General features: G+C 43.5%; 1 protein-coding gene and 1 long non-coding RNA gene across 3 annotated transcripts in view; one reads left to right on the top strand and one right to left on the bottom strand.

Moving 5' to 3' along the window:
* The window catches only part of LOC142463752 (uncharacterized), a 55,362-nt gene extending 47,471 nt beyond the window's left edge, over positions 1–7,891 (bottom strand). The window contains exon 1 of the long non-coding RNA XR_012787496.1: positions 7,868–7,891. This is a non-coding gene — a long non-coding RNA (uncharacterized LOC142463752). The remainder of the gene's footprint in view (positions 1–7,867) is intronic.
* LOC142463726 (uncharacterized) overlaps positions 1–13,247 on the top strand; it is a 79,802-nt gene that overhangs the window by 2,921 nt on the left and 63,634 nt on the right. For both annotated transcript variants that reach the window (XM_075566629.1, XM_075566628.1), the window contains exons 2-7: positions 5,916–6,008; positions 6,300–6,398; positions 7,935–8,097; positions 9,225–9,339; positions 9,608–9,684; positions 12,964–13,024. In XM_075566629.1, coding sequence (XP_075422744.1) covers positions 5,916–6,008; positions 6,300–6,398; positions 7,935–8,097; positions 9,225–9,339; positions 9,608–9,684; positions 12,964–13,024 — 608 coding nt within the window. The remainder of the gene's footprint in view (positions 1–5,915; positions 6,009–6,299; positions 6,399–7,934; positions 8,098–9,224; positions 9,340–9,607; positions 9,685–12,963; positions 13,025–13,247) is intronic.

The raw sequence follows: 13,247 nt of genomic DNA on the forward strand, positions 1-13,247 counted from the left end.
GTGTGTGTGTGTGTGTGTGCGTGTGGCTCTGTTTGTGTGTGTGTGGGGGGGGGGGCTCTGTGTGTGTGTGTGTGTGGCTGTGTGTGTGTGTGGCTCTGTGTGTGTGTGTGTGTGTGTGTGGCTCTGTGTGTGTGGCTCTGTGTGTGTGTGGCTCTGTGTGTGTGTGTGTGGCTCTTTGTGTGTGTGTGTGTGGCTGTGTGTGTGTGTGTGTGTGTGTGTGTGTGTGTGTGTGTGTGTGTGTGTGTGTGTGTGTGTGTGTGTGTGTGTGTGTGTGTGTGTGTGGCTGTGTGTGTGGCTGTGTGTGTGTGGGGGGGGGGTCAGTGGCTCTGTGTGTGTTTGTGTGTGTAGGTCAGTGTGTGGCTGTGTGTGTGTGGGTCAGTGACTCTGTATGAGGGTCATGAAACGTGACGCATTATGGCGCCTAGGCATCACGTGAAGCCACATTGTCATGACAACATGTCACCGCCTGATGTCAGCATGGCATGTGGTGGGTTAGTGGCTCTGTGTGGGGGTCAATGGCTCTGTGTGGGGGTCAGTGGCTCTCTGTGTGTGTGTGTGCGGGTCAGTGGCTCTGTTTATGTGTGTGTGGGTCAGTGGCTCTGTGTGTGTGTGGGTCAGTGGCTCTGTGTGTGTGTGTGGGTCAGTGGCTGTGTGTGTGTGTGTCTCTCTCTCTGTGAGTGTGTGTGTCTATGTGAGTGTGTGTCTCTGTGAGTGTGTGGGTGGCTCTGTAAGTGTGGGTCAGTGGCTCTGTGTGTGTGTGTGTGTGTGTGTGTGTGTGTGTGTGTGTGTGTGTGTGTGTGTGTGTGTGTGTGGCTCTGTGTGTGTGTGTGTGGCTCTGTGTGTGTGTGTGTCTGTGTGTGTGTGTGGCTCTGTGTGTGTGTGTGGCTATGTGTGTGTGTGTGTGTGTGTGTGTGGCTCTGTGTGTGTGTGTGTGGCTCTGTGTGTGTGTGTGTGTGTGTGTGTGTGTGGGGGGGGGGGGGGTCAGTGGCTCTGTGTGTGTAGGTCAGTGGGTGGCTGTGTGTGTGTGGCTCTGTGTGTGGGTCAGTGACTCTGTGTGTGGGTCATGACAACGGGACGCATTATGGCGCCGAGGCATCATGTGATGCCACATTGTCATGGCAACATGTCACCGCCTGATGTCAGTGTCTCGTTGTCATGGCATCACGTGATGTAATTTGTTTTATAAATAATTTTTTAATGTGTCCCGGTTTTTGATTTTGAAAATCTGGTCACCCTAAGGGATGTGTGTGTGAGTGCAGGGAGAAGGGGGATGTGTGTGTGAGTGCAGGGAGAGGGGGGATGTGTGTGAGTGCAGGGAGAAGGGGGATGTGTGTGAGTGCAGGGAGAAGGGATGTGTGTGTGAGTGCAGGGAGAGGGGGGATGTGTGTGTGAGTGCAGGGAGAGGGGGATGTGTGTGTGATGTGCAGGGAGAGGGGGGATGTGTGAGTGTGAGTGCAGGAAGAGGGGGGATGTGTGTGTGATGTGCAGGGAGAGGGGGGATGTGTGTGTGTGAGTGCAGGGAGAGGGGGGATGTGTGTGTGAGTGCAGGGGGAGGGGGGATGTGTGTGTGATGTGCAGGGAGAGGGGGGATGTGTGTGAGTGCAGGGAGAGGGATGTGTGATGTGCAGGGAGAGGGGGGATGTGTGAGTGTGAGTGCAGGAAGAGGGGGGATGTGTGTGTGATGTGCAGGGAGAGGGGGATGTGTGAGTGTGAGTGCAGGGAGAGGGGATGTGTGTGTGATGTGCAGGTAGAGGGGGATGTGCGTGTGAGTGCAGGGAAAGGTGGAATGTGTGTGTATGAGTGCAGGGAGAGGGGGATGTGTGTGTGATGTGCAGGGAAAGGGAGGATGTGTGTGTGAGGGCAGGGAGAGGAGGGATGTGTGTGTGAGTGCAGGGAAAGGTGGGATGTGTGTGTGTGTGTGTGTGAGTGCAGGGAGAGGGAGGATGTGTGTGGGATGTGCAGGGAGAGGGAGGATGTGTGAGTGCAGGGAGAGGGAGGATGTGAGTGTGAGTGCAGAGAAAGGTGGGATGTATGTGTGATGTGCCGGGAGAGGGGGGATGTGTGTGTGTGTGTGTGTGTCTGTCAAGTGAAAGATACTATATTAGCAACTTTAAAATAGTACATTCTCCCTTAATTTAAAGTAAAAGTACAGTAAATTCAGCATTCAGACAGAAATTACAACTCCTCTCCATTTCAGCCCTCCCATTTGCTCTGATCTCCACCCCTCTGCTTCCTCCTTGCCTGACGTCACTCCCCTTGTAGCCAGAGATGTCTCCAAAACTAAAATTACATCTTTCGCGACGGAGATGGGTGACGTCATCCGTAGCCGTAGCCGGCACTAACTATAAGCGCAGCCTAACGCAGCAATCTCACCCACTAAAATTACATTTTTATTTTCAGTCTTCTAAACTAAGAGGTTCTTGAAATATATAACAGTTTTGAATAAAAATAAAAATACATAGAAGATGCTCGTTATAATGTCATGGCGCCAGGGCCATTTTTTGAATTTTCCAGTCCATAGGCACTTACCTTTTTCACGTGGCGACACGTTTCTATGACAAGAGGACCCCATGTGACATCACAGCGTCATTTGACGTTGCAGAAGGAGGAGGGCGGCGTTGCATGAGGAAGTAAGAGACCTTTACAGAGGCCCCATGCTCTTCCCCGGTAATCAGTTCCATTATTGTGGGGAAGAGAGCAAGGCCTCTGTAACTGCAGCACCGGCCCTTCTGAAATTTGCCGTCGCCCCGGGTCCAGGCCTAGAAGGCCTATGCCTAAATATGGACCTGCATGGCGCAAATAATGTTGCGGCCTCCTGGTGGCTCGCCAGAGTGAGCCCAACGAGGCAGCCATAATGTTTAAGATTTAAAAACTGGGAGTCAACCTTTTGAGTGCCGGAGGGGTCACGGCACCAGAGTGCCAAGCCCCTCCAGTAAAGCTCGGTCACAGGACCACTCTTAAGAGGAACCCTCTTCCATTTCCCTATGCTGCAGATTGCGCCCTGGGCTCCATAGGAACGCAGGACGCGATCTCCCCTGGAAAATGAGCACGTCATGCACATGACATAGTCATGGGGTCCCTGGAGTGACAGACCTCATGACGTAGTGGCTAGGTCTTAGGGCACCCAAATAATTAAAGTATGTTGCTGGCTACTAAAACACAATAAAATCAATAGAGATCCATGCATACGATTGTAAAGAAAGACTAAGCACAAATGAATTCAATAACATGCTATATTCAAATAGTCGCAATGCCAACAATTAAAGGCCACATGGGTGCCTTGCTCAGGGCACAATAACCTTTAACAGAAAAGCGCTTCCTCATAGTAATGTTTGGTGTGTCACCAGACACTGGGAGGGGGATGGATACCTTAGAACTTAAAGCTGCAGTTCAGGCTCCCGTTTTTTTTTTAAATTTTTTTTTTACTTCAATAGTTTCATGTGGGCAATCTCTACTTACCTAAAGAACTGCATAGCTGCCGGTCAATTCGTTCTCCGTCTATTGATTGGCAAAGTTTGGCGACATCTTTAAATATGGGGAATGTAAATCGTTGCTATAGGAACAAGCATGCTTGTTAAAATAGAATACAAGAAAATTGGTCTTTCAAAGTTGTTGTTTTTTAAACAGAAAATGCTAAAAGTATTTTTTCTTACTACAGAACTGATTTATTAAAAAAAAACACACATGCAGGATATTGCATGAACTGCAGCTTTAATGTGATATTTTGAGAGCCAAGTAATACTTTTGGATTATTGAAATAAAGTTTTTGCATAAGTCATACAAAGTGCTCCTTAATAATGCAGCACGTTCCTTTTCGGGGAAGAGTACTGAAGTGCTTTTGCACTCTTCATATTTAAGCTATTAATGTGAATGTGTGGGCAAATGTTCTGATGCAGTAATCCTGAGATTGCAGAGCATTTCAACTGCAATGATAGATCCAATGGCCAGCACTTATGAAATTGTGCTAAACTTAAATGCACTTTTAAGCCTATTCAGTGGAATGGGCACTAATCCCAGCACCTCTTATGGAATCTTGACCATTGTGAGCAATATTTACTAAGAAGTGCTACTCCATACGAGTCCTTCCATCCTGGACGACACCTGGTGGGCCCATTCAAGTGAATAGGCTAAAAAGAGCAAGTTGCTAACATGGCCCTGTATTCTTATGATTTGTTCTACTGGTTGAAGCATGCAATATTCAGCTAATTACACCAGTTAAGAAAATAAAAACTTTGTCAAACGACTTCAATGGTCTCTCTGAAAAATGACAAAAGTTTGCAGATGCAGAGAATTAGGCGTTATAACAAAAAAAGGTTATTATTAACTAACTATAAGCCTAATGGGTGCAACATTGTGAGAGAGAGGATTATATATTTCTGAGGAGGTGGAACACTGTTGCATTGTTGTCCACAATAGGGTCAATGTATCAATGCAAAGGGAGATGTATTTTGAAGCAATGCACCTTTATTTGCTCATAATAATATCAAATGTAAAAATGAGTTCATCAAGTTTCTTACATCTGATTCTAAATGTTAGAAAGATTTATGCCACCGCCGACCTGGTAGACTTTTTGCAGAAGACACACAGGCCCCTTGTCAACTTATTAGGAACCGGGGTACCCAAAGTTTGAAATGTACTGTTGTATTAACTTGCATGGAAGTTAACTACAGTACACATGTTTTCACTTGAATAAGTGGCCAGAATTTGATACATTCAATTACAATCTGTGTCACATAACTTCTCCATAACTCCTTGTACTGACGCTCCCCAACTTCCAACCTGGTGCACCCAGACCTCAAATTGAAGCAACTACTCTGCCACATTGGTGCAACATGTCCTGATTTGCATGAATCTTGCTCCAAAATTGTCTTGATGTATAGCCACCAATAGATAGAAATGGTTATTTTACATTCCTGCAAGTATGCAGATGAGGAGAAGTTCTAACTGCAATGATTTACTAAATAAAGAATTTAAATAAAGAAAACTGCTTGCTCCCATCTGTACCATCAGCATGTGTGCCCAGCCTGTGCGGACCATCACCCTGGATGAAGGGAATGCACCCTGAGTAGCCCCAGGATAAATAATGTTGTAAATTCCCTTACAGCCGGGCAGGGAGGGTTACACTTACTAGAGCTGTGCGAATGTTTTGCTGAAGTTTGTAAATTAGGCAGAAAAAGATTTGGCAAAAATGGCACAGCTACACAAACCAGATCTGCCAAGCATTAGAAGTCAATGTGCAAAGTCATGGGTCTCTTTATATACTGTGAAATGAGGGAAATTGGCAAAATTATGATCAATTTGAACTTTTGCAAACATTTCACAAATACACAACAGTTAATAGAAAGCCAGAAAAAAAAATTCAGAAACAACTTTGTAGACATTCGCACATTTCTGCATCTTACAATGTATAGATTATTTTGAAAATGGACAATCTGGAAGAGGCCTTATTCTTACTCTGCTGGGATAGACAGTAATATTGGCATTGCTTTGTGTACCAGAGAAAACGTTGTGTTGTGTATTGTGCGCCTGTATGACTTCTGCACAATATAAAAACTGCCCACTCTCTCTTTCCAGTCCTTTAATAGGATAAAGCTTATGGGCTTTACTGGACTAGCCCAAGGATTATTAAAGAGAAGTCTTGATGAGGATGATATGTGCATTAATTAGATTGCAAGCTCCTCGGAGCAGGGACTCCTCTTCCTTAATGTTACTTTTATGCCTGAAGCACTTATTCCTATGACCTGTTATTTATATTATTTGTTATTTATATGATTACAACATGTATTACTACTGTGAAGCGCTATGTACATTTATGGCGCTATATAAATAAAGACATACAATACAATACATTAACTTAATGTTTTTGTCATGGTATTAAATCTACCAATTGTTTTTTTCTTTCTTTCTTTTTTTAGATGGGTGACATTAATTTAATCCAGAGCTGGTCCAGGTACAATGCTAAAATACAAACTCTTCGGCATACACTTGGACTCCCTTCATTACAAAAGGTAATTTCTATTATCCACTTTTAGGTCTCCTCGTTTGAAGAAATATACAGGTTTCTTCATCAATCGTACAATATGTGCAGCTTATTTAATTGTACTACACAATACTAGGGTAGTGACCTCTGCATAGTGAGTCTCAACCCACATTACATACATTTTTTTTTCTTTGTGGGCAGAATCAAAACTCACTCTCAAACTCAAATGGAATCACGAAGAACAATATGTCCTATTCATATTGAGGTTTTGTGGTTGACGTACTAGTTCTGTGGTTATTGTCATTTTATTACCTTGTAGATGATTGATCAGGGATCGAACCCTAGCTTGGCAAGATACTATGCTCAAGTACACACTCTTCATCAAAAGCTAGGACTCCCAGCATATGAAAATCCAAAGGTAATATCTTTTTTAGATTCATTTATTGGAAGCTCTTCATTATTTATAATTGATTAATAATTAATTTGCCATACATTTAATTCAGGCAGCAGTTTGTGCTGTAATGCACGGCGGTATGAGATGCCACTGTGTTTATAAGCAATATGCAACTGACACTGTTCTGCATTTCTGTGCACTATGATCAACCAATTATAGCAGGTATATATATATATTTATATATACATATTTAGATATAGAATTACCATTAAATACACACACATATATATATTCATGCAATAATTATTTAAAAGTACCATTAAATACTGTGTTGTTGATTTATACTGATTATTATAGGCTAAAACTGGTAAATTCCGGGCGTTATTGAAATCCCTGCTCTCTGATTAGTTAAAATTCCGAGTATTATCCAATCAGTAATGGCCCGGAATTTCTGGCACCCTGCTAAGTCTTTCAGCCAATCAGTTTTCAGTTCTCATTCACAAAGAGTGAGATCAGCTCTGAGACAGGGGAGGTGATTGGACAGGAGGCAGTAGCAAGGCACTGACTCCTCCCCCACCCTGCCTGCAGAGAGCTCCGCACAGGAGAGTGAGGGGAAAGGTTTGTGTGCCTGTTGTGTGTTTTGTGGATGTAAAGGGGGCCAGCAGAGTGTTTTATTGGTGTGTGTGACTTCTGTTGTTGTGTGTTTTGTGGGTGGAGAGGGGGACACAGAGTCTGTGTTGTTGGTGTGTGTCTGCAGTGTGTGTGTGTATGTTTTGTGGGTGGAGATGGGGTGCAGAGTGTTTTGTTGGTGTGTGTCTGCAGTGTGTGGGTTTACAGGGGGGCTGCAGTGGTGTAGAGAGGGGGCTGCTGGTGTGTGTTTTGTAGATATATAGGTGGCAGAGTCTGTTTTGTTGGCTTCGCCTCGGGCCGTCAACTCTTCCAGCCAGGGCATTATTGGCCAGTTCTTCTGGGATTATTAGTTAAATATTGCACTAATTAAGCCAGTCTTGGAGCACACCATAAATCTCCCAGGATTACATACTGTATATACATTCAAATGAAATACCCACTTTTGGTGACGTTTTAGAATTACAGCGTAAATGTAACTACTGCGTACTGTGCAAATATTCTATTTGTCATGTAACAACAAGACGGAATTAGCTCAAGTCTTCCCGAATATAACAACAATTGACTGGGAAAGCGTTGCTCAGTGAAAACGGTGGGTCATCATTGTGTTGTGAAGCACTTCAGCTGAGGAGCGGGCCACTGAAACATTAAACTATGTCTGGGAAGTAAACTGTTAATGTGACTTGCAGTTTTTCTATGCGCCACCAAGTCTAAGAGTCCTAAGAGTGTGCCCATAGCAGAGATTCCTTACATTGCTAACAACTGAAATAAGCACCCGAAGACACAGAGACCTGGAGTTGATTAAGGGCAGGAATGGCAAGTAATTACAATCTGAAAACACTGCATTAAAAGTAGATAAAGCATACCGAGCTGGTGAAATCCAAATCTTTGCAACACCATCTGAGATTTATCTTTTCTGTTTTCTTATCGCAGCAGCTAACGTTTCACAGCCGTAGCTCGCTGGATGCAGCTGATACTGTAAGGAAAGCAAAGGTGTCTGACAAGCAGTATGTGACTGGAAGAGAACTGCGAAGGGAGGTGCAGAAATACTACGGCCCTTCAGCAGTTGAATCAATGATGCAAAGTTACTCTCAAGGTTTGATACCACAAAATAATACCGCAATACCAGGGTGCAACCGACACATTTAATGCAAATGAGTTGTACCCGTAAGCTCATTTTTTTTTTTAAACCGTGATTTAACCCTTTGCTGCCAGAGGGACCTGAAATGCATTATGGGACAAAAAGAGGTTAAGGTCACTTGTGCATGTTTATCAAAGGCAGCTGGAAACAAGGAGCCAGCAAAGTGAGCACTTGGCAAATGATAACATGAAATCAAATTGGCCTCGGCCTCAGTGTGAAATATGAATCACCTCAAAACCACAGTAAAGATAAAATAAATGATTACATGTAGTCAGCTTAGCTACACAGGGAAGACAAGTTTAACATGTAAGGACAGGGGCCTCTTCTCAAAGGAGATAGAACATTCCGAAGGATTACAGGGCGCTTACAGAGGCCCCACGCTCTTCCCCACAACATTTAAACTAAATGTCGGGCAGTGTGCAAGGCCTCTGTAACTCCCTCTTACCTTGTCTCCGGCAGCTTCTGGCAATGCGTCGCCATGACAACACGCGTCATATGACGCAGCTAGGTCACATGACGTGACGCCGGAGAAAAGGTATGGGGGAGGGGGGAGAGTGTGCAGGGTGGGTGTGAGCAGGAGGGTAGAGCAGGCAGAAGGGCGCAGACAACAAAAAGTTTATGCACCCCTTCTGTAGAAGATGACCTTAGATGACAATGTATTACTTCATCTCCATGTGCCTCACCTTACGCACCTGTTAGTGTGTAATAATAATACTGTGTTTCTTCCCTGTAGATGTTGCAATGCAAAACTAGAGCTACTGAATTTCAGCCAGGATTCCATCCCAGACGAGCTAGCATAAATACATGGGTGCTAGAACTATAAAGCCATTTGGAATAGCCTGGAATTAAGAAAAAAAATAAAAAAATTCTCTGAGATGAATATTAACAAGAGCTGCAAATAATGACTGTTTTCTACAGTGAATTTTGGATACTACGATTAATTGGTGATAACATTTGATCTCTCCGGAGAATTTGATAGTATCAGATGAAAAGCTGTGTTCCTGTATTTTTCCGTCAGTGCCGGCTTATCATATAACTTATGCACATTGTGATGTCTTTTTCTTTTCTGTTTTTCCTAAAAGGCCCCCTGTCCAAAGTTGTTCCTGCTCCCCCGAGACAGGAGATGATTGACAGTGTCTTGGTCAGAAGAAGTATATACCGACTACAAAATCAAGAACATAATGCTGATGCTATGAGGTATTAATATTTCTATAGTGGTCTCTGAATATTAAGAAATTTATTAAGCCATATTTCAACATGAATGGGAAAAAATATGAAAAATAAAATAACATGTATATACTATGCCTTTTTCCAACTGCAAGTTGGTTAAAATCAATATGTTTTGTTTCGACAAGTTTACGGTTTTCTAGAGAAAATATGCTTCAAGCATCTGTAAAACTGTGCAGAATTAGCTCGAATAATGTGTTAAAAATATTCTAAATGTAGCATATCTTTTATTTAAAAGAAAACTAAATGAAGAAAAGAAACATTTGAAGAAGGCACTTAAGACGTTGGAATTACAGAATGAGTTCTTTGGAAATGGTATGCCTTTATCAATTATACATTAGTTAGCAACTAAACTATCAATGTTCATAGCTTTTTTCCATGTTATAATGTGCTTTGGCAAATATGGATATTTCATGGACCAAGCGACAGAGAAGCCCAATGCTACATCCAATATGACAAAAATACACAGTAAAATACTTATGTATTCTCTTGAAAAAGGGTCATTTAGTTTAACCCTTTGGCCAAAGCATTGTACGCCTGTGAGCCACGACAAGGCATACCCTGTTTGCAAGTCCTAACACTACCAGAAAAAATACTAATATACCTCTATTAGGATTATTTCATGGACCACACATGGTCTTCAGATTGTGACTGAAGGCACAGGTTCACTTACATCCATGGTGTCAACCTTTTAAGAGCTGTGGAGCCCTTCACACGTGTATTGTGATACTGTGGTATCCTTTAAAAGTGTATTATGACTTTCTGTAACCCCAAATCAAACAAATATGCCAACATTATAAGAAAAAGGAGATGTCAGCCATCACCAGATGAAGTTTCATGGTCGTCTCTCATGAAACCCAAGGGTTCCAAGGAACACAGGTTGAAAACCACTTACTGAAATCATTAATAAATATCAGTTTTTACTATAATCATAGCTATAGTTCAAAAGCGATTAAACTACTAATTGTGTAATCTGAAGGCATTGTAAATTCGCAAGTGGTATTATGAATCCGAGCATGTTCTGCCCAAATACTTCTATGTAGACCATTCTCAACATTTTGCTGTTAGAAAGAAAGACAAAAGCAATTCACTGCTCTGGATAATAATGTTAATAAAATATGAATGAGGTGCTACATATTGAGGTATATAGTAATAAACACAACAAGCAAAGAAGGGATAGTCTCCTTGAGACAGCTCCAGTAGGAGTGAAACGTGCATTGGAGATTCTAACTAATGTGACATCAGACGTCACAGGGGACGGAGTCCGGGGGGGGGGGGGGAGGAGCGGGTCAGGGAGAGTTGAAACGCCAGCATTCTAGCCACGAGTCCACTATTGTAAATTTACAGCGACTCATTTAGCTACTTCTAAATGTTGTAGGTTAGCAGTTCTTTGGGTATACATCTCTTTTGTACACAGTTAATCTCACATTCCATATATTTCATCGTTAGTACAACACTACTGTTCCTGCTCAGAGCAGGGGTAGTCAACTTCAGTTCTCAAGAGCTACCAACAGGCCAGGTTTTCGGGATATCCCTGCTTCAGCGCAGGTGGCTCAATCAGTGGCTCAGTTGAAGACTGCATCACCTGTGCTGATGCAGGGATATACTGAAAACCTGACCTGTTGGTAGCTCTTGAGGACTGAAGTTGGCCACCACTGGCTTAGAGTTACCTACTACATACTTACACTCTAGTTGTACATCACTATTAAGAGTCATTGGGGCCTATTCTAGCAGCTTTGGGAACCAACTCATCGAGGATTTTAAGCAGTTCTCGCGAAATTTTTAAGTTTGCTATTCGGAAAGCCTCGATGAGTTGGCCAAATCGTACTTGGACTGCATTTTTCTGCAAGTTCTCGCTCCTGGCCAAACTTACCGAGCGGGAGCTGCCAAACGGCAGAATCGCGCCATTTGGAGAACATCATGCTATTCTAGTAGCCTCGAGAATCTCACTGGGGCTCTGGAATAGCTCGTTTCTCACAGATTTCATGAGATGGGATCTGAGAGCGGTTGTCACCGCTATGATAGTGAAGGGGTTAACTCCTCCCGCAACATTCCCGGCAGGCCTAACCACCTGCCCTGGGGCAACTACCCCCTTCATCCACCCCTTCTGCCCCCAAGTTTAACCCCTTCATTGCCTTAGTGGCTAGCCGCTAAGGTAATTAAGCTATTTTTATTGAAATTAGAATACTTGTGTGCGGGAGCACGGGGTCTCTGGAGCTGAACCGCATTCATTTCAGGTCCGGTGTCCCCTGCTTTCTGTATTACAGCCCCCGATATAGGGTGCCAGTATCCCCATGCAATGTTTAAATCTCCCGCGTCACGTGACCGGGACATTTAAATGTATAGGAGATACCGGCACCATAATACCGGGGACTGTAACTCAGGAAGTAGGGGGTCCCCGGACCTGAAATTAATGCGGTTCAGCTCTGGAGACCCCCTGCTCCAACAAACTAGTATTCAAATTTCAATAAAAACACTGCGATCCCTGTGCGAGCTGTGCAGGGAGAGGCGGCTCTCTCTGTGCAGCTCAGATGGCGAGAAGGTCGCAGGGGGAGAACCTAGAAAAAAAATCACTTTGCTGCTATGCCAAGCGGTATTGGCATTTTCCTCAAACCTCACGGTTTGAGATGGTTTCAGATTATTTCTGAATACCCGTGATAACACAAATGACAAACCGTTCAATGGGGTCATGCCACATCGTTCCGGATAGCAGCTAAGTCATCAAAGCTACAAGAATAAGCCCTATTGTCTCTGAACGTTTAGTTATACTAACTGTGGTATCAACAACTACAGTACCATTCTTTTACATGTAGGCTTATTTGTAGCCACCAATTATTGGTATACCACGTTGATACAAACCTTGTTGATTGCTCTTCTCCCATTCCTTTCCCCACCTCTGTTTTTATAGATTAGTTAATTGTCTATATATTTTATCCTATTATCCATTAAATGCTATGTTTAATTATTGTCACTTATATCAGCGGTGCGCAAAGTGGGGGCGCGAGATTAACGGCGGGGGGCACGGGGTTTACAGAGGCCCCCTATGCTTCCCGAAGGCACTTAAATTAAGTGCTGGGGGAGCTGCAGGGCCTCTGTAAACAATACTTACCTTCATTCTGCCGGCATCTGGAGATGCGTCGCCATGGCAACGTGACGGCATGACGCCCAGACGTCAGGAATCAATGTAAGGAGGAGGGGGGCGCGCGGAGAGGAGGACATCCGGCAGGGGGGCGCAGGGAAAAAAGTTTGCGCCCCCCCCCCGACTTATATCACCGATAAAAGGTAGTCCAAGTCTCAGGAGTGTGAAAAAAAATCACCGGATGGTTAGCATCTCCTGACTGTGCTCTTAATTTCACGTCAAGTCTGGAGAAGGATGTAGCCTGACACAGAGCAGAAATGTGGTGCAGTATTGGAGGAGGAGTATAGGAACAGAGTCTGTGAGACTGAGAATTTGAGCTTGAAGCGCCATGTAAATTAGTGTGTCTCGTAAAAATGCGTAAGACAGGCACATTAGGACAACTTTCACATGTTAGTTATTCTCATACTTACTCACAATATTTATTGCTTTATTTACGATGTCTGCTCTACATGCAGGAAAAAAATATGTCCTGCAGGGCAAGATACCCCCTATAGTGAAGCATTCAGCTGACCTCAGGTTAGTTTATTGCCTGGTTTGTTTTTATTTACAGCACAGTACTTTTGGAATGTCTTAATGCATACAGTGAACGCCTGTTACAATTGACATAGTCATGAATGTGGATTTTGTTTATTATACCAAGTTGTTCATTAGTTTTGAAGGACCCCTGGTCATACAAAGCAAGGTCTCAGCTAGGTTTCTAGCTTAAAAACATTTACTGTACTCCCAAGCTCCTTTGTGC

The sequence above is a fragment of the Ascaphus truei genome, chromosome 1 (genome assembly GCF_040206685.1).
Source record: "Ascaphus truei isolate aAscTru1 chromosome 1, aAscTru1.hap1, whole genome shotgun sequence".
Taxonomy (NCBI): domain Eukaryota; kingdom Metazoa; phylum Chordata; class Amphibia; order Anura; family Ascaphidae; genus Ascaphus; species Ascaphus truei.